General features: G+C 31.2%; 3 protein-coding genes across 4 annotated transcripts in view; 2 read left to right on the top strand and 1 right to left on the bottom strand.

Annotated features, from left to right (window-relative positions):
• LOC103580151 (uncharacterized) overlaps nucleotides 1–17,434 on the top strand; it is a 33,250-nt gene extending 15,816 nt beyond the window's left edge. The window contains exons 7-14 of one of the 2 annotated variants that reach the window (XM_053739767.1): nucleotides 9,490–9,644; nucleotides 10,059–10,112; nucleotides 10,354–10,628; nucleotides 12,954–13,109; nucleotides 16,339–16,512; nucleotides 16,626–16,875; nucleotides 17,025–17,208; nucleotides 17,288–17,434. In XM_053739767.1, coding sequence (XP_053595742.1) covers nucleotides 9,490–9,644; nucleotides 10,059–10,112; nucleotides 10,354–10,628; nucleotides 12,954–13,109; nucleotides 16,339–16,512; nucleotides 16,626–16,875; nucleotides 17,025–17,208; nucleotides 17,288–17,434 — 1,395 coding nt within the window. The remainder of the gene's footprint in view (nucleotides 1–9,489; nucleotides 9,645–10,058; nucleotides 10,113–10,353; nucleotides 10,629–12,953; nucleotides 13,110–16,338; nucleotides 16,513–16,625; nucleotides 16,876–17,024; nucleotides 17,209–17,287) is intronic. The other variant, XM_053739773.1, reaches the window with a different exon arrangement.
• A 45-nt stretch (nucleotides 17,435–17,479) lies between these two features.
• LOC103580150 (uncharacterized) lies at nucleotides 17,480–19,375 on the top strand. The gene has a single exon (XM_008561811.3). The coding sequence runs from the start codon at nucleotides 17,480–17,482 to the stop codon at nucleotides 18,188–18,190; it is 711 nt and encodes a 236-aa protein (XP_008560033.1). The 3' UTR covers nucleotides 18,191–19,375.
• Nucleotides 19,376–21,133: 1,758 nt separating this feature from the next.
• Nucleotides 21,134–23,989, bottom strand: LOC103580152 (chitinase-like protein Idgf4). The gene is made up of 6 exons (XM_008561816.3): nucleotides 23,864–23,989; nucleotides 23,209–23,329; nucleotides 22,813–23,066; nucleotides 22,434–22,737; nucleotides 22,184–22,346; nucleotides 21,134–21,740 (listed from the first exon to the last, which is right to left on the bottom strand). Exons 2-6 carry the CDS (start codon nucleotides 23,324–23,326, stop codon nucleotides 21,278–21,280), a joined length of 1,302 nt encoding a protein of 433 aa, XP_008560038.1. The 5' UTR covers nucleotides 23,327–23,329; nucleotides 23,864–23,989; the 3' UTR covers nucleotides 21,134–21,277.
• Nucleotides 23,990–24,161: the final 172 nt, after the last annotated feature.

Raw genomic sequence — 24,161 nt, 5'->3', positions numbered from 1 at the left:
AATTAAGAAATTTAAAAAATAATAATTGGAGGAAAATGTACTTATTTAAATAATTATTTATGTTATATGTAATTTCTTTAAAAATTACATAATTTTACCCCCACCATTTCAATCACCAATAATTAAATTAATTAATAAAAATTTTGTATAACTGTAGTGTCTGATTAAGTAAAAATATTTACAAAGTAAAATATTTTCAACACAGAAAAATATTTTAACACCGGTAAAAAATATTTACACCGACGGCGGTGTTATTTTAACACTGAAATTTTAACACAGCGTCTAGATTTACCCTTTTTTTACAGTGTAAAATTGTTTCATATATTCTTAGTTGCTTGATAAACTTTTCAATCGAACAAATGAACACAAGAACGACAATCATAACTAAGACAACCTACAACTGCCAAGACTATATTATTATAATACGTGATTTATATTATTGTTATGCATATTATATATATATGTCAAAGTTATGATTGTTATTAATATCCAGTAAATATGAACGCAAAGCAAATAGTAACAAATGTATGTGCGAAAGGAAATAGCGTTAGTAGTAAGTGGCTTTCAGTAAATTTAATTATAAGAAGTTGGATCCGAGTTGTTTTATAAAAGGTAACTCACAACATCACTATACTCTCCAGTCTACAGTGAACCGTTGTTACCGTATAGCATTAGAGTGGTGCAAAAGCTTGGAAAATATTATTCACGTAAGCAGTAATGGCACCGTTAATACTACTATCGTTGTCGCGAGGTCGTAAGTGCAGTAGAAGCATCAGTTTGCCCAGAAACATGTCGTCGTTACCCTCTGATAGTGACTTATGACGTGAAAAAATTTTTTTGTTTTTCGATAAATATTGACATCGTGGTAAATATGTTGGGTAAAATACAATAAAGTTAAATGTCATAAAATAAAAAAAAGTGGTTGGTTGTTGAGTTGTTGGGTCGTAGGTTGTGGGGCTTGAGGAGCGCTTTTTATAGGGCGTGTATACGATAACGTGTTGATATACAATATTTCTTGACAGTATTCGGTTATTATAACGACGACTGATGGAGTAAAATTAAATTTTCATTGCACGCATACACACTTATATCAGTAAAATTCATGTCACGCAATATTACTCTCGGTCTATTTATTATTTAATGGTATCCAATAAAAATAAAAACCCCGGAGATAAAGAGTATAAGGTATACATTAAAGGAAAATATATATTAGCTGGAGGTAGATGAAGAAATATGCAAGGGTGAATTTAAAATATAAATCCTAGATAAACTTGGTTCTCTCGATTATAGTTTATGGTAAGTCTTAGTCTTCATACAAAACTGAAGCTGCTATGCTGCAATATTTACGTTAATACTCCAGCAGACTGCTGCGATTTGTTCTTATTTTAAAAAGTCGCTCAAAGAAGATACCATTCAGGAGAAAAAATAAATAATTGAGCTTTAAGATTTGAGAGGCCGTAATGGAGTAAGTCGGTGAAAAGTTAATGGAAAATTGGTAGCAATTGTTGAGATTGGATTTTTAATGCGGGAATCACTTTTTTTTATATTTCTGTTGGGATTAGAGCCGATTATCCTCTGGTGAGTGTAAAATCGATGGATTGCTTTAGAGTCGTTCACCTGTAAAGCGTTTATGAGTTTACAGCCGGTTGAATGTCTGTATATGTTGTGGGATATACGTGAGATGCATCTGTGGTATTGTAAGAAAGTCCGGAGCTTTATGCGACTCGAAGGCACGTGAATACTGGCATAGAGATGGATAAAGTCGAGTGTTAAACCAGAAGTAACACGGAAGTCGATGAAAGCCTGGATAAAAAAAAACGTTCTGTGGATTTTATTGAAAAAATTTATACATATATATAGATATATAGTGTACTCTGATACAAAAAATATATAAATGCTCCAGTGAAAGTGACAATAATGTATTGAATGAGAGAAGTCACATTGAATCCGTTACAAAGAACTCAACTGGATAATACTATTGTTAATGTTGGTCGATATTAATAGTTACTGGATCACTTCTGTGCTATATTACTTTTATAAATATATATTTTTTCTTATTATTGTTTTTAAATTATTAGAGGTTTATTCAGTTGACATGATTGTGTGGCTTTTCCGTTGCTTTTCTCATTTTTAGTCTGCCCGTAATAGAACACTTATAAAATCACCCGAGTTTTACTTTCCGGGGAAGTTAAATGTCTTTTCGAATCTTTAAGGGGATCTCAATATTAATGGGAAAATTTTTCTTTTACTAATATTGCTTGTTGGGTATCAAATGAAAGCTTGTGATCGATAAATTCTTATCATATTTTAAACTTCCCGCAATGAAAATTTGACATTAAAAAAAAAAGTTTTATTGATTTCAATCGGACTTTTGAGAATTTTATTTTAAGACGGAAACGTAAACTTTACACTGTAAAAAATCGGAAGCAAGTTCGGAGTGATTGCGAATCTTTTACGCCTAATTGTCCCCTAATTACTTCGAAATGAAATAAATTTAATGATTTTAATATGGATACACTTGGATCGTATAAACTCGTTTTTACGACTTTCTTAATATTTATTGAATGAAATTAAAGATTTTCGACTCCCCTAATTTCGAAAAGTTTAAATTTATTTAGAAATAAATGTCAAGTAACTTTAAACCTTCCATTTGTCATAAAAAAAACCGCCGAGGTTAAGAAAAGACACAATTTCACGTAATAACTTTTTGGACGTTAACAAAATTGAATAGTTAAATTACATTTAATTTATTAAGAAAATATGATTGTCATAAAATTTCGGTATGGGTACAGAGTGTTTAAAGATTTATGTTTTGTTTAATGGATTAAAATGTAACTTTATAGGAGGACCCTTTTAAATATTTAACAGAATACTAAATTGAAGCTTTTATCTTGATAACAAGAACAAGGAGGCCGGATAATTAACAGAAGGTTGGGGTGAATTCAACGGGGATCATTTTTAGCAATAATTATTTTCAGGGACCACTCGAGCGACAAGGGATTAAAACGATAAAGCATTTCAGTTTTGTATTTTTTCCGAAGAAACGAATACAAAAGACAAAGTTCAAGGCAACTCGAGTGATTGTGTTATGTGACCAAGTAAAGTAGTTTGTGACGGAAGATAAATAATATAAAAAATTTAACCGTAAAAAATATAGTAGAGTAAAATAGAATAGAATGAAATAAAATAAAGAAAAAAAATAATTGAGAGGGTGTATCATGTGCTTGAGTTAATGAGTATTTTTTGACAGGTTACTTGGGTTAATCAGTCAGATATTTTTTATACCCCTCCTACTCACGTAGAAACGTAATATAATTTAACGAGTTTGAGTCGGAGCCTGCCTGTGATAGATGAAAGACAGTAGGACAGGTTGCGAAGATAAGTAAAAGTAAGTCGTAATCGAGACGAACAAAAAACTCTTGATGTACTGATGATGGTATTAAGCGATGGAAGAGAGATTCAGCACGAAAACAGTTAATTCTAAAAGGAGTAACTGATTTTTTAAACTCAATAAATAAAGGAAAAAAAAAGATAGATGACATTAAATCAAGATTAAAATTGTTTGCGCTAAAAAAAAATAAACAAAGATTAAAATTAGCTTGTTATCAAGTGATCACATACATGTATCTTTGTCTATTGTTTACTCAAGTGCAAGACAAGTACCAAACGAGATCGTAAGTCTTCTCAGTACAACCAAGTCACTGAACTGAGCACATGACTTTTCTTTACTCTGGAAATGTGAATAAGACGAAAAAAAAGACTCGTTTATTTATTTATTTTTTTTTTTTAAAGTCACGTGACATTACTTTCGAACTTATTTACGTGAAATGTTATTTAACAATAATGTTTTTTTCTTTTAATATAAAAACTAGTAGAAGACTAACTACCCCTTTGGGATATTTCACAGTTGATAAACTCTTCGGGCTAATCGAATAATCATGAAATTTTAGGTCATACACTAGACTTAACTAAAATTTATCAAAGTAACGGGCTTATAAAGACAAGTGTTTACTCTGGAGATTGAGTGGCTGAACGAGTTTGTAAATGTTTAAGTTTTGATGAAATATAAATATTAAAAATGTTATATTTTTTTGTAAAAAATAAAATAAATAAATGAAAGAAGAAAAATTTAGGCGAAAAGTAAACGAAGACATAAGAGAAGAATGTATGTATAAATGGTAAATAAATATCGCGCGCAATCGCTCGCGACATGCGCCCTGACAAGTAGGTCATTCCCAAGCAAGCTCACAGAACTGCCTGAAAATCTATCCCGGTCATAGTATCAAGCTAGGTCAGGGGAGGATCCATCGATACTTAAGTTATCGTTAAAGCGACAAAAAACTATTTAAAATGGGCTGGACAACGCTGCGAACACGAATCGTTAGTAGAAACAGTAATTACTAAAAATAATCCGCCGCAAATTGATATAGTGCTGTGCTTATATTTATTGTTTGCTACTTTTTTACTGGGTTCTGTGTTAGAAAATAAACAAACATCATAACCCCATTGAGACTAGAGTGGACTAGTCGAAGCATGCGAGTTTTATTTTATTTTATTTCATCCGACTTTTTCAAAATCACTTTACATCTCTTTCAATCTCACTTATATTTTTTTTTTATCTTTTGTCTATCACCTGTACCATCACCCGACACCTGACGCTATCTCGTATTACAAAACCATTATCCTTTTTTCATCTTGAAAGCCGACGATACCGCGTGTGGAAAATCAAAAATAATTTTCACCTGTCATGTCAATATATGACGAAAGAAAAATTAAAATAAATGTTGAATTGAATAAAGTAAACAAAAAATTTAAAATGTGCAGTAGAAGGTAGTAAGGAATGATATAATTTTTTATGCTGGCTTGGTATCCACGCAAACACTATCACTCGTGCACTTGAAAAGTGTTATTCAAACATATGCGATATATTTTAATCTCAAGAGACAGCTGCGCTTCGGTTAAAGCATGCACGCCTGGCTGTTCGTTGATTTATTCACTTGACGCATTATTGTTATTATAAATATTATTGTTATTATTATTACTACTATTAAAAGTTTAAAAGAAAAATCAATTTTATATATGCATATGTACGCTATGTAAATATATAGATTCGTATACATATTTATGTTGTTTAACGTTACTTTGCCTAAGCTTTATATATTGCGTTTAATCGATAATTCATTAAGGAATTTTTTTATCAGCTCTTAGAATAAAAAAAAATGTTTATTTATTAATAATTTTTTTTATTCAATAAATTTTTTATAAAAAAATTCGTAAAAGCTCAAATTTTTTGAATTACAAATTTTCTAAAAGCAATAATTGAAAAAAAAATGTATGTTTATTTATTATTAGATTTGGAAAATTTATACAAATAATTTGTTTCTAATTCATTAAAACGTTGCCATTAAAATTTATTTATTGATGACAATAAAATATTAAAATATAAGCGGCAGTTAATATGTAGTTTGAAAAAAATTGTTTGGTAGTTATTCCATAGTTGTCCATAAATGTTTAATAAACTTCGATGACTTTGAGTAAACGTATTTTCTTTAGTAGAAAGTAAATTTGTATCGCACTTGAATTTTATGTCGGACTTTACAACATTCTATACACGTTATTATGCTTTATAGGTGCCAGTAAACTCTTGCACATAAAGTACATTGAATGTATGACGTAAAATTGTATGATTATACCTTAGGTTATAAATGATACCACTGATGTTCCTGTAAACCAGATAGATTTTAATGAATTCATATAAACTCAAAGACACTCTATTTGAAGCTTACAACAAAATATACGACATAAAGTTAATAATTAAAAATTAATTAAACTGAGGACAATAACGTCCTTTACATTTATTTGAATTCCATTGCTCTACTTTCTTGGCTTATGAATAGATTTGTTTTTGACCTCTGATTCGAGTTAACTCTATCAAAGTAAATCAATACTTTTCGTATTATGTAAATATACATTGATAAATATATATATTCAAAATATATATAAATATATTTTCACAAAAAAAAAAAATGATTATTTAAAAAAATTAATTATACGCTGTAAAAGAGCGGAGTTAAAGATGAACTGAATTTAACACCACGTGATGTTAAAATGAAATAACACCGGTGTAGGCAGTGTAATTTGGCGGTGTTAAGTTGGTACAAAAAAAATTCCTTGTATAGAAATTTAAAAAAGAAAATGTATGACACATAAAAAAATATAAAAATTTAATGAATATTGTCTATTGGCGGTGGTGTTATATTAACACTGATTCCGGTGTTGAAATTTAACACCCAAGTTCTTACATTTACACCGCTTAGACTGACCCCGGTTTTTTTTACAGTGTATAATAAATTACAAATTCAATTATAAATTCTTTTAATAATAATAACAATGAAAAAAGACCAAATTGGATATTCAAAAATTTTGGTAATTTTTTTTTCTCCTAAAAATTTTTTCAAACCATGTTTTGTTACTTCTGAAATTATTTTAGTAATTTGACGTACGCATACTTTATTATCACCAAATTTTCAAAAGTTTTTTTGAAAAAAATTATACTTTGTATATCTTCGACTTTGAAATCATACACAGAAAAAAAATAGGCGCTGCAACAGGATGCCGCTCTGTCGTTGCAACAAGATTTTGTCTTATTAATGAAACAGGATTTTTCTGTTGCAGAAACAGGACACGTCTTGTAGGAGCAACAGGAAAAATCCTAGAGACATTATCTTTCTTTACTTTTATGTGCTACCATTTTTCCAGAAGATTTCTCTGAATCCTAGAGATATCCTACACGGAAAAAAATAGGCGCTGCAACAGGACGCCAGCCTGTTGCTGCAACAGAATTTTGTCCTAATGCTCCCACAGGATTTTTCCTGTTGCTATAACATGAAAATCCTTGTTCATTAATAAGACGAAACCCTGTTGTAGCGCCTATTTTTTTTTTTTTTTTCATGTACTAGTAATCATATTTCTCACATAAATTAAAATATCACTGACGTCATCTTTGAAAATTTTATAAGAACTATCATTTTTTAGATAAATCCTATTTTATCCGAGAAGGAAAAAATATGACAAAAAATTTTTCTTCTTTTCTATGATTTCAAATAAACAATAACTGATTTAGTATATTTCCATGCATTTTCTATTTCGCCCCATTTTTCCCGGCCCTCTATAGAAATTCAATGTCGTCTGAAAACATTTATTTTCACTAAAGTTTATTTTTTTCATTATTTAAAGTGACGAGATATTTTTAAAATGAAATAAAATACTTCCATTAGCTCCACGCCCACATCAAAATTATTAAAATGAAAAACAAAAATTATCAGAACGATTTTTAGTTTATTATTTTTAGATAAAATCAAAGCTCAGCCAACATCCAACAAAATTCAAACTTAACTCAACCCAAGCTCAATAATATTCTGTTGGGATTGGTCCCTATATTCTCGAAGCTGTACTGTAAGACTCTTGAGACATGGTTGTAATTAACGTAGGAGAGATCGGGGCAAAATGGCTCCTCCAAGCCGCTAATTATTTCCTATGGCTTTTGAGCATCGAGTACAAGTTGCTTTGATCTCCTCGAACAAAGCCACCATAATTTTGCTATAAAAAAAATTATATTTTTGGCAAATTTTTTATGGAATCCCCAGATCCTGCGCCCAGCTTTCCTCATATTTTAAGCAAGTAATAAATAATAAAACACATATCAAATGTTTAGTCAAACAAAATTCACCGGAGATCGCGTGAACATGAGATCTGGATTTAAATTTAATTCATGCTCGCGGGCATTTATATTCATTACTATCATTAAATCTTAGTGTATTGCAGTAATTTAAGCCTGAGCATGAGTTTGTGATTAAGATTTTCACTCAACAATCAAGGCGTTACTGTTTCGTGACAACTTTAACATCCTTTAGCGTCTTTAACAATGCTATTATTATAATATCACCGTGTCATTCAAGTCGCAGTAATAGTAGTAGTACAGTGGCTAAGCTTTGATGTAGTAATTAAAGTTGATGACGAAGATGATTATGATGGCCGTGACTACAATCCATACAACACGTTTGTATCTGTACAGATATTGGCTGGTATTATATCATCCATCTATATTCTACTCGATAGTCTACTCGATTTCACATTATCCGACATCCGATCCAATTAACTCCGTGCCCATATACCCAATTCTGTTGGCTGCTGGCTACACAGCTACTGTTGTATTGCTGTACTTTCTCATTCCATACTTCACTCTCCACAATTTCACAACTTTAATAGACACAACGATCAAGAAGAAACAATCATCTAATTCAACTATAATTACATATTCTCTGGAAATTTTTAATCAAGGATGTGTGGAGTGTTCAAATAAAAATTACTCGATTCAAAATTTGAATCGGACGGTTCGAATAATCAATTAATTCTGAATTTTGAATTATTTTATAATCAAAAATTAAGAACTATTCGAATCGCATAAAAATAATTAGTTTGGACTTTTGTACTGTAAAAAATATGCTAATCGAATCCGGAGTGAATGCGGAGTGAATAAAATCAAGTCCGAGGAGAGTTTATTTTGGGATTAAAACTCTGGATTGGAGTGGGTATAAATTGAAATAAAATCCTGTCACTCCAAAATCACTTTGCTGAAGAAAACTCCTAGTTCACATATGCGAAGTGATTTTTTTAAACTCCGGAACTCCGAGTAACGGAATGAATTTGAATTGTAGTAAAATCTGTATTAACTCCCGATTTTTTACAGTGTAGTATTAAGCTTTTAACTCACATGTGATAAATTGGGATGAATTTTTTTGCAATATCTCATTTGATGTTAAAGCTCTCAATATTAAACTTCGTATAACTCATAAATATACAAATCAAACATTGAATAATTAAAAAATTTTCATTCAGTTGAAAAATAAATAAGTGATTTGAAAACTTACGAATAATTTGAATTATTTGTAAATGGAAATTTTAAAAATCGATACGAGTAATTCGTAATCTTGGACTGTTTTCACACCCAAAAAAAATATATTCACAGAAAAAAAGGAAAGAAAAAAACTTGACAATTGATAAGATTATTTTTAGATGAGAATGTGGATATGGATTTAGGGATTTTCCTCTTCAAGTTTCGAATTGATGGAAAAATAAAAATAGAGATAAAGATTACTGCGGTATACAAAATTTTTACTGTCCCAGACACTTGGGTAAAAATATTTATCGATTGTTAGTGAGTTGATATTTTAGGATAAAATTGTCATTTTGTATAAATTGACGTATGACTTTTAGGTGTCGCGCGAGCTTAATTGATGGATCGATAATGCTAAATATTATAGTATTCGTTATTTTAACGATGCTTCAACGATTCATTATAATTACTGGATTATTAAGCCGATTTGTCATCTCATTATACAAACTTTTAATTATCGCAGTAAAATAATAATAATAATAATAACAACATCAACAACAATAATAATAATAATATTAATTTATTATTTGTAGAAAGAGTTGTTTGGAGCAGGTGACGTAGGACCACCAGACGGCATGAGCAACCGGAAGATGTCCAATGGATCCACCGGAAGTACCAAGCACAAATGGCTCAAAGCCTTCAAAAGCCTCAAGACAAGTTCACCCACTACTCCACCAACATCCGACAAGTAAGTTATATCCTTTGACATTCAACATTACCCCATTATTACATCAAACATCTCTCTTGCCAAAGTAATAATAATAATTATAATTAATATCATACTGAATACATATTTCAGGTAAACCCAGGCAAAATGAGCAGTCCGACTATTTTCATAATTTTATTGAATCATTTAATTGGGAGTAATTACTTTTGAGTAATTAAAGTGTTTGGAATCTATTTTTTTAAAAATTTTTACTTATTAAGTTTTGATAGAAATGTTTAAAAAAATTATTTCTCAATTTTTTGAGACTACTTCATTTTGCCAGGATATCCCTCATATATTAATAGATGAATTAATAATTAATTAAAACACATAATAGCTTTAGATATGCAATTAATGTAATTTAAAATGTCTGTTGCTTCCTAAAAAAACACAAAGGCCGGGAAAGGGAGCGATGTATCATGCAGTCTCGACAGTCGTTGCCATGTCCAGGTAATAAAAAATAAATAACAATGATAATGATAATAATAAGGACAAAAAAAAATCTTTCAACTAATTATTCCATAAGTACCATCAAGAAGTTTGGACAGGAAGCTCTACTTGAAAGTTTTAAATTTCTTTTTTTTTCGTACCAGTTAGCTGGTGGATTTGCTGAAGCTTAAATAATTTTTTCTCCAACTCTCGATACTTTTTCTCTAGCTTGATTTTTTATTTCCGCTAATTTGTTGCCCAGGAAAAACTTGGAGTCGGAAGGAGGTCACCAATGGCGCGAGTACACATACCGGAAAATAACTCCATGTGATGCCTGCGGACAGGTGCTGAGAGGGCACAGTCGTCAGGGACTCAGGTGTCGTGGATGCAAAGTAAATGCTCATGCGGATTGTATAAATCTAGTTCAACCAGCGAATTGTCCAAGTCTTGCGCCAAAACGTAGCGGTGGTATTCCGCTGCTAAGACGACAGAGAACTTCCGCACCACCTGTCGACGAAACTGCCTCGACCGAGCACAGTGAGTTTATTTATTCATTATCATTATTATTAATACAAATCCTCTTACTCCCACTTGAAGTAAAACTATATACTTATAGGACTGTGTTATCATAAATAAAATTTAGTAAAATGTAGCCGAAGTTCGATCCCACGTTATCCTTGCGTGACCCTCTATGGGGAGAAACATACTATTTTTATTTGTTGTTACTTTTTTTATATTCTCCAAAGTATCATAGAGATCAAAGGATTTGAGCTCCCCAAGTATATAAGTAAATAATAATATTTAATAATCTTATATTTTAAGCATATTCGATATATTTGTGTATACTAGATAAATTATATTTAATGCGTGTTTCTCCTCTAGTTTGATATATATGTATGTAGACATATATCAAGGGAAGTTCAGTGCAAACTGAGACACCATTTTAGAAAAAAAAATTATTTTATTCAAAAATGTTTAGGAAAGGGTGGGGCAAGTTGACCGCGGATAGAGGGCCACCCCCAATTTTTGAGTAAAAAAAAAAATGTTTATGGATACTCTGTTATTAGAATCATTTTCTTCCATCTGAGGAAATTTAGTGAAAATGAGACTCCAGGGTAAAATGAGCCACAGAAAAAAATTGTTAAATAAAATCTTTATTCAAAATTTTGTAATTTGTGACATTTGTAGCTGGTATCAAAAACTAAATCACTTAGCCAGTCCATTAATAGTAAAATTAAATAATTTTAGTAAATATATCTTATGAATATTCACACTGTAAAAAATCGGAAGTAAATTCGGAGTGATTACGGATTTTATTTAAATCCAAACTCTAATTCGGAGTTTTAATATTAAAATAAACCCTCCTTCGGAGTGAATTTTACTCCAAGGGGATTAAATAAATAAACAGTCATTCGCTCCACATTCACTCCAAGTCGTTTTTTTGTCTAATAATAATTTATTTTACCCCAGTCTCGTTTTCATTCGATTTCTCTTAATTTGAAGAAATAACTCAAATAACAATTATTCAAAATCAATATTTTTATACTAGAATGTTTAGATTAGCCATTCAATGAGAGTAAATTTCTTCCCTACTTCCTCAAACACCACAAATAAGCGTTTTTGAATAAAAACAAATTTTCTTTCTTCAAAATGGTGTTGGATTTTAATCCAAACTTCCTCATGTACATGTACATATATTAGTATATTTACGAATGAACGATTTCTAGAGTAGATAAGTCAATCCAATAGTCTCTCAGCGTTTTAGTGTTTTTTTTTTTAATGCAAGTTTACTAATCACAGCAATTTTGTTGACTCTTGACCTCTAAAAAAGTATGAATCTTGTTTGTGAGTATTGAGTAAAATAAATATAGCTTTTCTTTTTATGGGAATATAATTAAGATGATTCTTTTGCTGGAAAAAAAAATTTCAAAAAGTTTATTTGATGATAAAAGCATTCATAGCCTGGAGAATGTATAAGTTTCTTGAAGTAGATGAAAAATAAAACAACATTAAAAGTTGTAAAAACTAGATCTATTTTTGCAGCGATATCCTCAAGTAGATATCAAATTCAATAAAAACACACAATAATAACATAATAAAGTTCACATCAAGACTTTTCAAGTTGGAAATACGACTTGAAACTTTTTTCTCATCTAATATTTCGTAGTAAAAAAAAAACTGAAACTTTGAGAATCGAAAACAAGAGAAGATATTCTGACAAGCAAAAGAATTATTTTAAAAAGTTAATTAATTAAATCCATTTAACATTCTGTCATCGATGGCACATTTAATCCCACATCAATTTGCGTAGGCTTGTTGACGCTTGATGATAAACACTAACGATGCTTAAAAACATCATCGAAAATTTTCCATAGATCCTCAGCTGTCGATAGCCAGATATCTAAAAACAAAGTCAATTTATTTTTTTTAAATCATTCTTCTGCGAAAGTTAGTTCCAAGGGAACTAATATCAGTAGCGATCCCCTTTGTGCTGTGGGAAAAGACACGTCTGCACGCAGCGGTATAAGAGTTTGAGCCTTTTCCCATTATTAGAAAGCACAAGCCATTAATCATCTCCTCAGAGCCGTAATATTACGTTGAGCCCAGTCAGAACAGATAGAGCCAAGCAAACGGGACAAGGGATGGGAAGAAGTGAAGGGAAGTAGATCGATCTGAGAGTTGAGATCTAGTGGGCGATGCGACGAGTCATCAACAGTTTTACTGCCATAAAAAAAAAAAAAAATCAGTAACCAGCTCTATCGAGAGAATGTAAAAGCCATCGCCATCAATCTGCGCTCCTACTTGACATTAGATTTACATTTTTCACAGCTTTCTTTCTTGTTAACCTGGTGCTTTTATTAGGCATTGACGCTACGTACCAGGTGCTCAAGCAGGCGGGTGAGATCCGTGGCAATTCAACAAACTCACCACCTACGCCTCCTACTGGAGATCATCTTTCCTCTGGAGCGGCTCCTACATCGAGGATTATTTCATCCCACCCTTCCTCGTCCACCTCTGGTAAGACACACAATCACCCAATTAAATTTACATTATTAATATTATTTTACAGGCTCTCTTTCTCTCTCTTTCTCTTTCTTCTTCTATCTCTTGATTTCTCTCTCTCTCTCTCTCTCTCTCTCTTTCTACGATCAAAGGACACGACTCGCTGGGCTTTACTCTCAAGCTTCTCTAGTTAATTATTACATTTACAAAATTATTTAATCAATTAATTAATTAAATAAAATAAACTGCAGTAGCTGAATAAAATTTATTTACACAGAATCGCGATAAGAATGAGAAGGTGGACTAAAAATAAATCAAACGGATAAATTATACGTATATACGCTGAGTTAACTGATGTTACTTTCTACCCTGTCATTAGTATCTAATGTCAGCATTAGCCGAAATTTCACCTCATTCAGACCGTTCTCTGCCCATCAGAGTTTAAATGTTGAGAAACTCCCGCTACAACAACCTCTCCCACGATAATGACCGAATAAACTTTCTCAGCAGATTATATATTTATCATTAATATACTCACCGGCAATTTTACCCCTCATTGTTTCACCCCATCGCATTCAAACGAAATGTTTTTTTTTTTTTTTTTTATTTTATTTATTCCTTTGTGGAAAATAGATCCAGCTTTGGGGATCATAAAGTGTTAAATTCGCTTGGATAACAATTGATCCGACTAACATTTACGATACGATAGTGTGGGAGTATTTTATTATTTCGGGTGGTTCATTTATCTGCTTGACGTTTTGAAAGTTACCTGCAATATTATTCACTGCTTTGAGTATTTAAAAAAATTTTTTATTTATTTTTAACGCTTTGTTTTAATCTCTACGCATTTATATTTATTTTAAAATATATCAATGGTTAATTTAATTTTAAACCATTAGAAAATTTATAAATATTATAGTTATCGATTTATCAAATGGTCTATTAAATATTAAAATAAAATGTTATTAATTGACCTTAATAAGTCAATCATATAAATTTCAGTCCATCAATCATTTTCTGTCAAAAGTCAGCTGCTATTATTCATCATAATTAAATTATTTATGAATATAGTGATGGTGGTTTATAATTTTATTAGTCATTGAATATAAATTATTATTAAATTTAACAATTAAATGAATTTTCTGGGTAGCTTTTATTTAAATTTATAATAAATTGAGTGATAGTGATAATTATAATCGAGAGACGAAGCAAAAAAATATTTGTTAAAATTGGGATTGGCCAGGACGCGGAAGCGGTGGATCGACTTCGGGCACACGACCATTTGGCCAGCCGCTGATTCTTATGGCACAAGCGCCCATCACAAACTCCTCATCCTCAGTGTCCTCTTCGACTTTACGTCGTAAGCGCAACGCCAATAAAAGACGGTGACACTAAAAATACTTTGCTGCTTTTAAAAACAGCTCTGGTGCTTAAATCCCATGTCAGCTGCTAAATAATGACACGGATACAAAAATTAATCCACCCACAAAAAAAAAAAAAAAGAAAAAACTAGCTAAAGTTAATAAAAAAAAAAAAAAAAAATGTAAATATATTATGTATGTGAGATAAACGAAACCAAGACTTAGCTGGGTCTTCTTCAGGAACACGACCATCGGGCCAGCCCCTGGTATTGATGACATCAGAACCCTCGTCGTCTGACGTCTCCTCCCCATTGCCGAGGTCACCGTTGAGGAGGCAGCAAAGCAGTAAAAAAATTCGATGATACACAACTTAACTAAACTTTTATTCTCAATAGGCAACACCAGATAACGATCGTTCTAATTAATCAGCGTCTATATTATTTTCCTTATTCTCTGCCGCTACGTGTCACCCCAACAAAGACTATTTTAATTATAATTATAATTATATTTAATTATCGAGATTTTTAAAACTTTCCCATTTACCGGATCACCGGTCGCTCTCCAAAATACCGATACCATCCACTCGACCTATTCCCTCTATCGTCGATCAGCACTCGAGTATGTTACGCGCGAATAGCTTCGCTAGTCATTTTAAATTCGTACATGCGGTCTTGTGTATACTGGGCTATAACTTTATCGAGGAAAAAAATAAAAAATTAACAAAGCCAATGTCATTACTTACAAGCCTCATTATTTTCTTTTGTCCCTAATTCTCATTCATTAAAATCGTGGGTTATCAGAATCGATATGAGAATAAGTTTGATGTTATCGGAGAGTTTCCTCTATACTACTGTTTTCCACAACATGTACAGACTGACATGTAATATCACTTATTGTTATACGCACGTCAATATCGATCCTCCAGGTCTCGTTAATCCGTATCATTATTATCATACACAAGATAATAGATTTAATAAACCAACTAGCTAAATCGATCTTCGATGTTCATTTGCCGCACTGTGACCTTTTGTGCCACGTGATATTAGACACTGCCTAATCGAGTATCGTGATTAGACTAGCCTCACCGTACACATCTACATATATATCTATATCTATCAATATATATATATATATACCTACTGCTCAATCCTACAATACATGATTAAATCAATCAATAAAATTGTATCAAGTAAATTTGTAAATAGCGTAAATAAATATCAGTGCGTATTTAAATATCGAGTCGTGTCCTTAATATTAACTGTATTGTTTTATTATTTTTTTAAAAATACCATGTGGCACGTTCTATGCTTCGAAGTACTTTTTATACTTTTAATTACTGTGATCTGTGTATCTGGTATTCCATACTAAATTATCAATACTTATCTTGTCTATAATCTCTGTGTGTTATTATTGGAATATTAAAATTAATTATAATTAATTTGTGATTAATAATAATATTTAAATTGTACATGTATGTAAAAATATGCAAGTGTGTTCGAGGCTGATGTCGGACGTGCCAGCTAGGTATAACAGTAGTTGCCTGAATAGTTTTTTTTTTATAGTCAACCAGACTATTTATTGCTGGTTTAAAATAAATAGCGAGAATAGAAAAAAAGTAGATAATGATCATGCCATTGACCGGAGACTTGGACAAAAAGTATAAATTTATTTGTTATTATTATTGAATTTTTGATGATTTATTGCAAGAAAGTTTCGGTTTAAATTCAATTGGAGTTGAAAAAAAAAAAAAAAAAAAAAGAAAAAATTAGAGTAATTAGAGTCTCCGGGATCGGTATGATCAATTAAGCACGTTAGACGACATCGAGCATCGAGCACCAAACGGAAGAAGGGCTGACTCATAATAGATATCATGAAACACGAAGCTCCGCATAGTCCACAACGTCGGCGTGAGCGATTGAATCTGAGGATGAAGAGCCTCAGTTTGGATTCACCCGAGGGGACGGCTCACGTGAGGCACAGGCCCAGGGACTACTACCAGGGCCAAAAGGACTCGACGCCACCGAGACACTCCGATAGCGGCAGTATAAATCGTCTGTGTAAGTTTCATTTTAAATATCATCCTCATTCACTCGTTCATTGCAGAAATAGATAGACAGTTGGTATTTATATAGTAAATAAACGAGTAAATAAATAAATACTGTCGTTTAAGCTCCTTGCAGTTCAGGTCACGGACAGCCGGTTCAACGACAAGGACGCGGAGCCATCAGGATGTCAAGTATGGAATTGCCGGACGACAACGACAAATCTTATTCATCTGCCAGCACTTCACCCTGCCCGTCGCCGCACGCTAACAATCAGAACCACTTGAATTTGCCGGGCAAACGAGTGCTACCAACAAACAATCTTTACGTCGTATTGTACAATTTTGACGCGCGTCATCGAGATGAGCTTGACCTCAAGTAAGAGACCTCACTTTTATTTATTTACGCTGTAAAAAATCGGGATTTAATCTGCGTTCACTTCGCAGTTTTTTACAGAGTATTTAAAGTAATTAATAATTAATAGGAATTTTTTTATTATAATTACGATCTATGAATATTTATTTCAGAGCCGGTTATAAAATAACAGTTATTGATAAATCGGAGAAAGATTGGTGGAAAGGTAAATGTTTAGGTGGCAGAGCTGGTTATTTTCCAAGCGCGTATGTTATGAAAATAGAATCTGGTCAAAAAACACATCAAGTTACTCGTAATCTTCAACTATCTGATCAAATAACACTTTTACGCGATCAAGTAATTATTATTAATTATATTCTTATCGTTTATTATCAACTAATTGTTAATTATTAATTTTAATTGATAAATTGTATAGATCGTCATCCAAGTAAGCGAACCAGTTGACGGTGTCGCGATGGTACGATGCGCAGCGGACACAAGATCATCCGGACACGTTACCGAGGAAGGTGATGTGAGATTTCGCGAAGTTCTCTGCCCTCTTAAATTTCTCCAGGAAGTGTGACAGCGACGTCACTACAATCGATCAAATTTGAATTACTACAAATCAATGAGCGAACGTGTAAGATATCAGTCAACATTTGTGCGAGATAATTTAGTTATGTCCCATACAAACACCTCTGAGATGTATTATGATTGTTTGCAATGCACCGAGCATTGTCGGCATGCTAGTAACACAATAACTGATAACATTAATGTCAATATAAATGATAACAATAGTAATACCCTAAAACGCGGAATGTCATCGGCAGAAATAAACCCAAATTTTGTTATGAATTACAAAAACAATTGTCAGTCATACTATTCATCAGATTTATATGACAGCACACGTAATAGTAAAATGTGCAGTCAGATACAGTGCGTGACAACACCCGCAAGGAAGCGATCATCACTGGCACGACCCGTACGTATTCACGATTTATCAGCTCACAAAAATGTACCAGCAGAGTTGACTGAATTTTCAATTGACGAGCGGTCTAATCCCGGGGAGACGGCCTATTACACCGGCGGGTTACCATTCGATGACCACTCGGGCAGCGAAGACGCCTGGCCAATTCGTCTTCGTCTTGAAGAAATTCTCGAGCTTACTTTGTCTAGAAGTAAAAAGTCTAAGAGGATGAAAACACGGAAACGAAAGAAGGTTACGCTGACAAGTAAGCACACACACTTCAAAGATACCGAGAGACTTCTCAAGGTACTTAGCATTAATAATGTGGACCAAGATTGTAGGTACAATGTTAAACGTTGTTCTATCATGTAGTGTGTTGTTATTATTATTATTATTATTATTATATTTATATTATTTTAACAAAGACGGCTTACCTAAAAATACTAAATACTTATTATTAGTACAACATAAAATTATTATTTTAAAAATAAGACGTTAATAGATTTGATAGCAAAGTAATAATCCTGTTGGGCTTCCCGCCAACACGCTCTTCCTCAACTCTAGCTGGTGTCTCAATTAAATGTAATTCGTGTAACGCATTTCGATCTTTTTCCTGTAAGAACTTTAGTTTTATTTTTTAAGTCTCTTTAAATTAAAAGTATATTTAATAATTTAATAATAATCACATTTTATTAATTATTTAAATGATATTTTTATTTTAGTAACGACTTTTTATTTATTTTTCAACCTCTTACACAATAAGAATTTCAGACGAATTTAAAAAAAATAATTATAGAGGTTTTTGTGGTACTTGAAGGTGTTTATTGTGTATTTTACAACATACCTATTATATAAAACCAGCCTAAAATAAAAGCCGTCCTTTCATATACTTGCCTGAAAGTCATGAAAACATAATTATTTATTTAAATATTTAAAAAAAACATAAAAAATAAATTTTTATCGAGCATTTCTTTAATCATAAATTTTCATCATTAAAATTATAATATTATATATTAATAATATATATTAATGAGTATACATAAAATAAGATTACCTGGAAACTGGATTTGTCTATAACTTATTAATTATTACTATCCGTTGCGTGTAATAATTATCGATTGCCTGTAACAAATTATTTATAATGCATTTAAAATTATACAGATACCCATTGTCCTGTCGTACTATTTTATTTTTATAATTTTTTCACTCCGAATAACCCATTGTGGCCATGAGAGAAAGATCGTAATTGCGAGTTATTTATAAATAAATTATTACAAAGTTATATTAAACTAGTTTCGTTTTTATGCATCGGTTTTGGTGACATGTATATTGTACATGTTGGACTTTTATGGACAGCGTAGTGCGTGGTCCATGATTACGTTATTAGTACCAACGAGAAACAAACCATAGGGTGTAAATCCGTCATAACGCAGTACTTTAAATGTATGCATATCAGATTATTTATTGAAATAAATTTTTTAATGAAAGATATTACACTGAGTATTAATTACTTTCAGAATATGACACGGAAATTTTATTTTTACATGTTACTACTATTTTTACCCATCATACGGCTGCTCTGATTTTTTTTTTCACAATTTTTACACAGAAAAAAAAGTTTTCTGAGAGTAAAAAATTTTTACCCTAAGAAAATTTTTCCTTGCCCTAAGAAATTTTTCTTAGGGCGAGAAAAAAATTTCTTGACCCAAGAAATTTTTTCTAATCTTAAGAAAATTTTTGTTTCCATTTCATAATGAAAAATTTTTTTTGCGCCAAAAAATTCATTTTTTCTGTGTAGAAATATTTCAAAAAATATCAAAATTTTCGTAAATGTTTTTTGAAATTTTAAAGTATTTTAGTTGATTTTTTAATTTTCTAAAATATTTACGACAAATTTGGAATTTTTTGAAACGTTTTAATAAATTTTGAAATTTTAAAGATTCTGGAATTATCGACAATTTTAAAATTATCGACAATATTTTTGATTTTCTAAAATTATTCCAATTAAAAATTTTTTTTTTATATTTTTGAAGGTTAAAAAACATTCTAGGACATTATAATAAAAATAAATAGCGAACACTCAAATTATGTAGCAGAAATAATAAAGTTGTTTCATAGCGACAAGATTTTATCTGCGTCCATCTAAAGTACTGTCATACAACAGAGTTACGGCTTATGATTAAACCTCCGTTCGTACTAATAGATACGAAGTAGCCAATGGCAGATGCTCCAAGTCCAGCATGTACTAGACAAATGATGCGTCTAAAAAATAGTTAAGTATCTTTATTTATATATATGTATTATATATATTAAAAAAAAATATAAAGCATATTAAATTCTGTTAGTATAGGTATAAATGTGCGATATTTTATCTCGTTGACCATATAATTAAGATACTTATATATAAATGTTATATATATTATTAATAAATATATACATATGTTTACGAGTGCCCTTCCTTGAAAGTGTATCAATTATTACAAATTAAAATATCTGAACTGTAAGCTATTCCAAATACCATGCCCAGTATTTTCTAAGTATTAATAGAGTGTATCTCCTGATTAAAAACTCCGACTAAATCCAATTGAATTAGATTTAAAGTCAATCGCATTTCTATCAGATCCAATCGGAAAAAAAACATTTAAATCGGATTTAATCGGAAAATAATTTTTTTCCCGATTAACTTTTAATGGGATGCATTCAGAACTTTTCGATTAAAACTAATTGAAAGTCAACCGGAAATTTCCGATTAGAAATTTTCCAATCGGATTCAATCGGAGTTTTCAATCAGAGTTACTAATACCATACAAAATAATTATAATAATTACTAATAACTTATTTTTAACAAAATAATATTTGAATGCAAAAAGTATACAAGCGTGCACACAATTGTTCTAAATGTGTAACAAATTTTAAAAAAAGTATTTAAAGTATCACCATATGAGACGACAATTTGTTGTGTGTTGTTATAATTTCGATTAATTATATAATATATAAATATATATATACATATATATATATATATATATATATATATATATATATATGAGTGTACTGAGCCACCACCGAGTGCCATCTTACATTCTAGTATTTAATATATTTATCATAAATCTAGTTTGTTTGCAATGAAAATTACCACGAGTAAGAAAATAAAATTTAATAACCAATTATTGATAATAATTATATTTGTTATTATTATTAGTCACTATTAATTTGTTTTCGTATTAATTAATAATTATTAATACACACGATTTTTTGTTAAATTGAATGTAGACCGCACGAAAATGTGTAAATATATATAAATAATAAAATAAATTATTTGCAATTAGCAAATTGTTAAAATATTTATTTTATCAACATATTAAAATTACATCTTTAATATATGAAACTTTTATTATTTAACAAAGAAACAGTTGTATTAAATGATAATGAGGTAATATTAATAATAATAATTATAGTTTACAGTTTATCTTTAGCAGCATGAACGATAGGGAATTTATCGCCAGCGCAAATGCCTCGGAAATCATCTGTAGAAAGATCCCAAATGGCAACACCACCGAGACCCTTGGCTTTGGAATAACTAGCTTTGTTTCCCGCAGTGTCGCGGTCTTCGTACCCGACCCATATTCCGTCAACGCCTGTCTCAGGATTGTAAGATTGATACGCGTAGCTGCCGTATTTTTTAGATGGATCACCAACGCGTCTTAATCTACCGACATGGCTTTCTGTCAGACGTGTGCACACTTCTCCGTATGCCAATATACCTGGAGTTGCTGTATGTGGTCCCTCGGCACCCGGTCCATCAGCTACGATCGGTGGTACTCCAGAGATTTGGCTTTCTGATGTCAATTTCCATGTACGTGCGAATGCTGGTATTCCTATGACTATTTTACCACCGGGAGTTCCATGTTCCAGCCAGTATCTATTACAATAAATACAATTGTTATGATTGTTGTAACTATTAATAGCTGCATTGATTAATTACAATTTAATTTATTATGAATAGTGAATAGATTTGCTCTGTAAAAAATTAGCGGAGTGAGTTCGGAGTAAATGCAAAGCAGATGACTATTTATTTAATCTCCTTGGATTGAAATAAAATCCATAATCACTTCGAATTCACTCCCGATTTTTTGATATTGAAATTAGCTGACGTTTAACAATTTTTGGATTTTTTTAAAAATGATAAATTAAAGAAAGAATATACTTCAAAAAATTGCACGTATAGTTTTTTTAAATTTTTTACATGTGCATATTTTTAGTTTTTTTTTTCTCAATTAAATTGTTGAAAAAAAAAAATCAAAAAATTGTTAATCGTCTGCTAACTTCAGGATCGTATTTTTTTCAGTGCAGAAAATTATTTACCTGACAGCAGCATCAATGTTGTCTTGAGGAACGCGGTTGTAACTTTCATAAATCGGCGCTGGATAATCAGCTTCTTTGGGATTTCTTTCGGGTGTTACTTGATCGAAGGCCATCAAATGAACGGCCTCGATGTTGGGAGCGAGGAGTCTCGCGTCGTAGTAAACTACGAAAAAAATAATTTAATTTAAATTGGTGTTATTATATATCATTGAATAATAAATTTATAGAGTTGTTTGTCGTGGCGACTTACTGGTGGCATTGACGTGAGGCAACACGGTGAGTGTCAAGGCCTTATTTCTTGATCTTAATTGAACCTTGAGATCACGCACTAGATTTGTAAATCCATTTCGGTGCTCCTCTTCTTTCTCGTCCTTGAATTTACCGCCGCCGAATGCTTTTTTAATGTTATGCCAGACATTGCCGAGTGTGCTGCGGTGTTTTTTTACTTTGGTCTCGGGAAACTCCCAGGCTAGATCTATTCCGTCAAAGTCGTACTCGTTTACAAGCCGCATCACGGAATTTATGAATCTGGTGCGTGTTTCTGGGGTTTCAGTCTGTAAATTTATTCATTTTATTTTGGTCGTGTACTCGAGGTAAATATTGAAGAATTAATTAGTTTTTAAAGTTACCAAAGTTAAATATTTGTGTGTTTCATAGTCGGGGTCGGCGTTTCCACCGATACTGAGGTACACTTTCAGATGAGGATAAGTTTGTCTCAGTTGAGTGACAATTCGGTAGAATGCATATCCCGCGCCGGTATCTAGATTTGGGTGCAGAGGAATCGCTTCAAAACTATTAGCGTCTACGCCCGCGAATCCGTAGATTAGATGCGTACAGAAAGGCAATGCTGGTTTTAAATCATCTATTTGGAATTTTCCTGGTCCTGCATTAATTTAATTTTTTTTATTACCATTTTTAAAAATTATCTATTAAATTTGCTAACTAGTAATTAGTATAAGTATCGATTGTATTAGATGATTGATGTATCAAATTGACAGTACAAAGTAATGGAATAATCTATTTACCTGGACGTTCAAATGAAGTAGAATTCCAATAACAGACAACCTTGTTGTGTTCATGAGGATCGAGTGCAGCTCCAAGGCTGACTGTGAGTGCGGCAATTACCGCTAGCAACACCTTCATTTTCTATTTATAATTTTAATTAACAAAAAAATTTTACTTTATTTTTACTGGATACTTGATAGTTAATAACAAAAATAATTGGTGTTTTTAATTTGTAGTTTTTTAATTTCTAAAAGTTAAAAATAAAATTTTTAAATATTAATTAATATAATTAGTTATTTGTATGTCATTTATTTAAATCCGCTGAAGAATGCGACTGAACTCAAAAGCGATTTTCCTAAGACTTTTTTTTTCAAACTATCGAATAATCTCCCCTTGTTTTACTTTAAAATATAGATCTATAAATTCAGAATATATGTCAGCACTTCAATACACACATTGCGGTCATATTAATTACTTTTTTGGACAAAAAAAATATATACTCTCAATATCTAATACTTCGTCTCAAATATATTTTGAATGTCGGTTAAAATCTTTTTTTTTTAAATAAAAAGTATTCACTTGAAAAAAAAAAATATATATATTTTACAGAGAAACCAACAAAAAATTTATTAACAATTTCACAAGTATGATAATGTAATAAAAAAAACAGCTTACCAGTGACTTAACTTCTCGAAGGATGGAAATGATTTAACGCAACAGTTTCAATACACTAAAATGATACCTCAGTTGAAGTTTAAGCGGGGATTAAATTCAAACGAGCGAGGCTGATTATTAGTCATTATTTTCCCCTCTACTTATCCTTTTATACATCTCGAAATTTCTTCATATATATGCGTAATCTTTATAAGTATATAAGTATGTGTATATGTATATGTATATGTATATCTTTACAAATATGATATCCAGTATTTCTAAGACTATTATTTATACATATATATATAGCGCTTATACG

The sequence above is a fragment of the Microplitis demolitor genome, chromosome 1 (genome assembly GCF_026212275.2).
Source record: "Microplitis demolitor isolate Queensland-Clemson2020A chromosome 1, iyMicDemo2.1a, whole genome shotgun sequence".
Lineage (NCBI taxonomy): Eukaryota > Metazoa > Arthropoda > Insecta > Hymenoptera > Braconidae > Microplitis > Microplitis demolitor.
The sequence above is the reverse complement of the archived record's forward strand: the minus strand, read 5'-3'. Positions and strand labels throughout refer to the sequence as shown.

What these genes read in the sequence shown, in the direction of transcription:
- LOC103580150 (XM_008561811.3), top strand. Translation starts at nt 17,480, where the DNA reads ATGAGCGAACGTGTAAGATATCAGTCAACATTTGTGCGAGATAATTTA.
- LOC103580152 (XM_008561816.3), bottom strand. Translation starts at nt 23,326, where the DNA reads ATGAAGGTGTTGCTAGCGGTAATTGCCGCACTCACAGTCAGCCTTGGA. An exon ending in GCCTCACGTCAATGCCACCA is followed by an intron (nt 22,347 to 22,433) that starts GTAAGTCGCCAC and finishes TTTTTTTCGTAG; the next exon opens with TTTACTACGACGCGAGACTC. An exon ending in AACATTGATGCTGCTGTCAG is followed by an intron (nt 21,741 to 22,183) that starts GTAAATAATTTT and finishes TTATTGTAATAG; the next exon opens with ATACTGGCTGGAACATGGAA.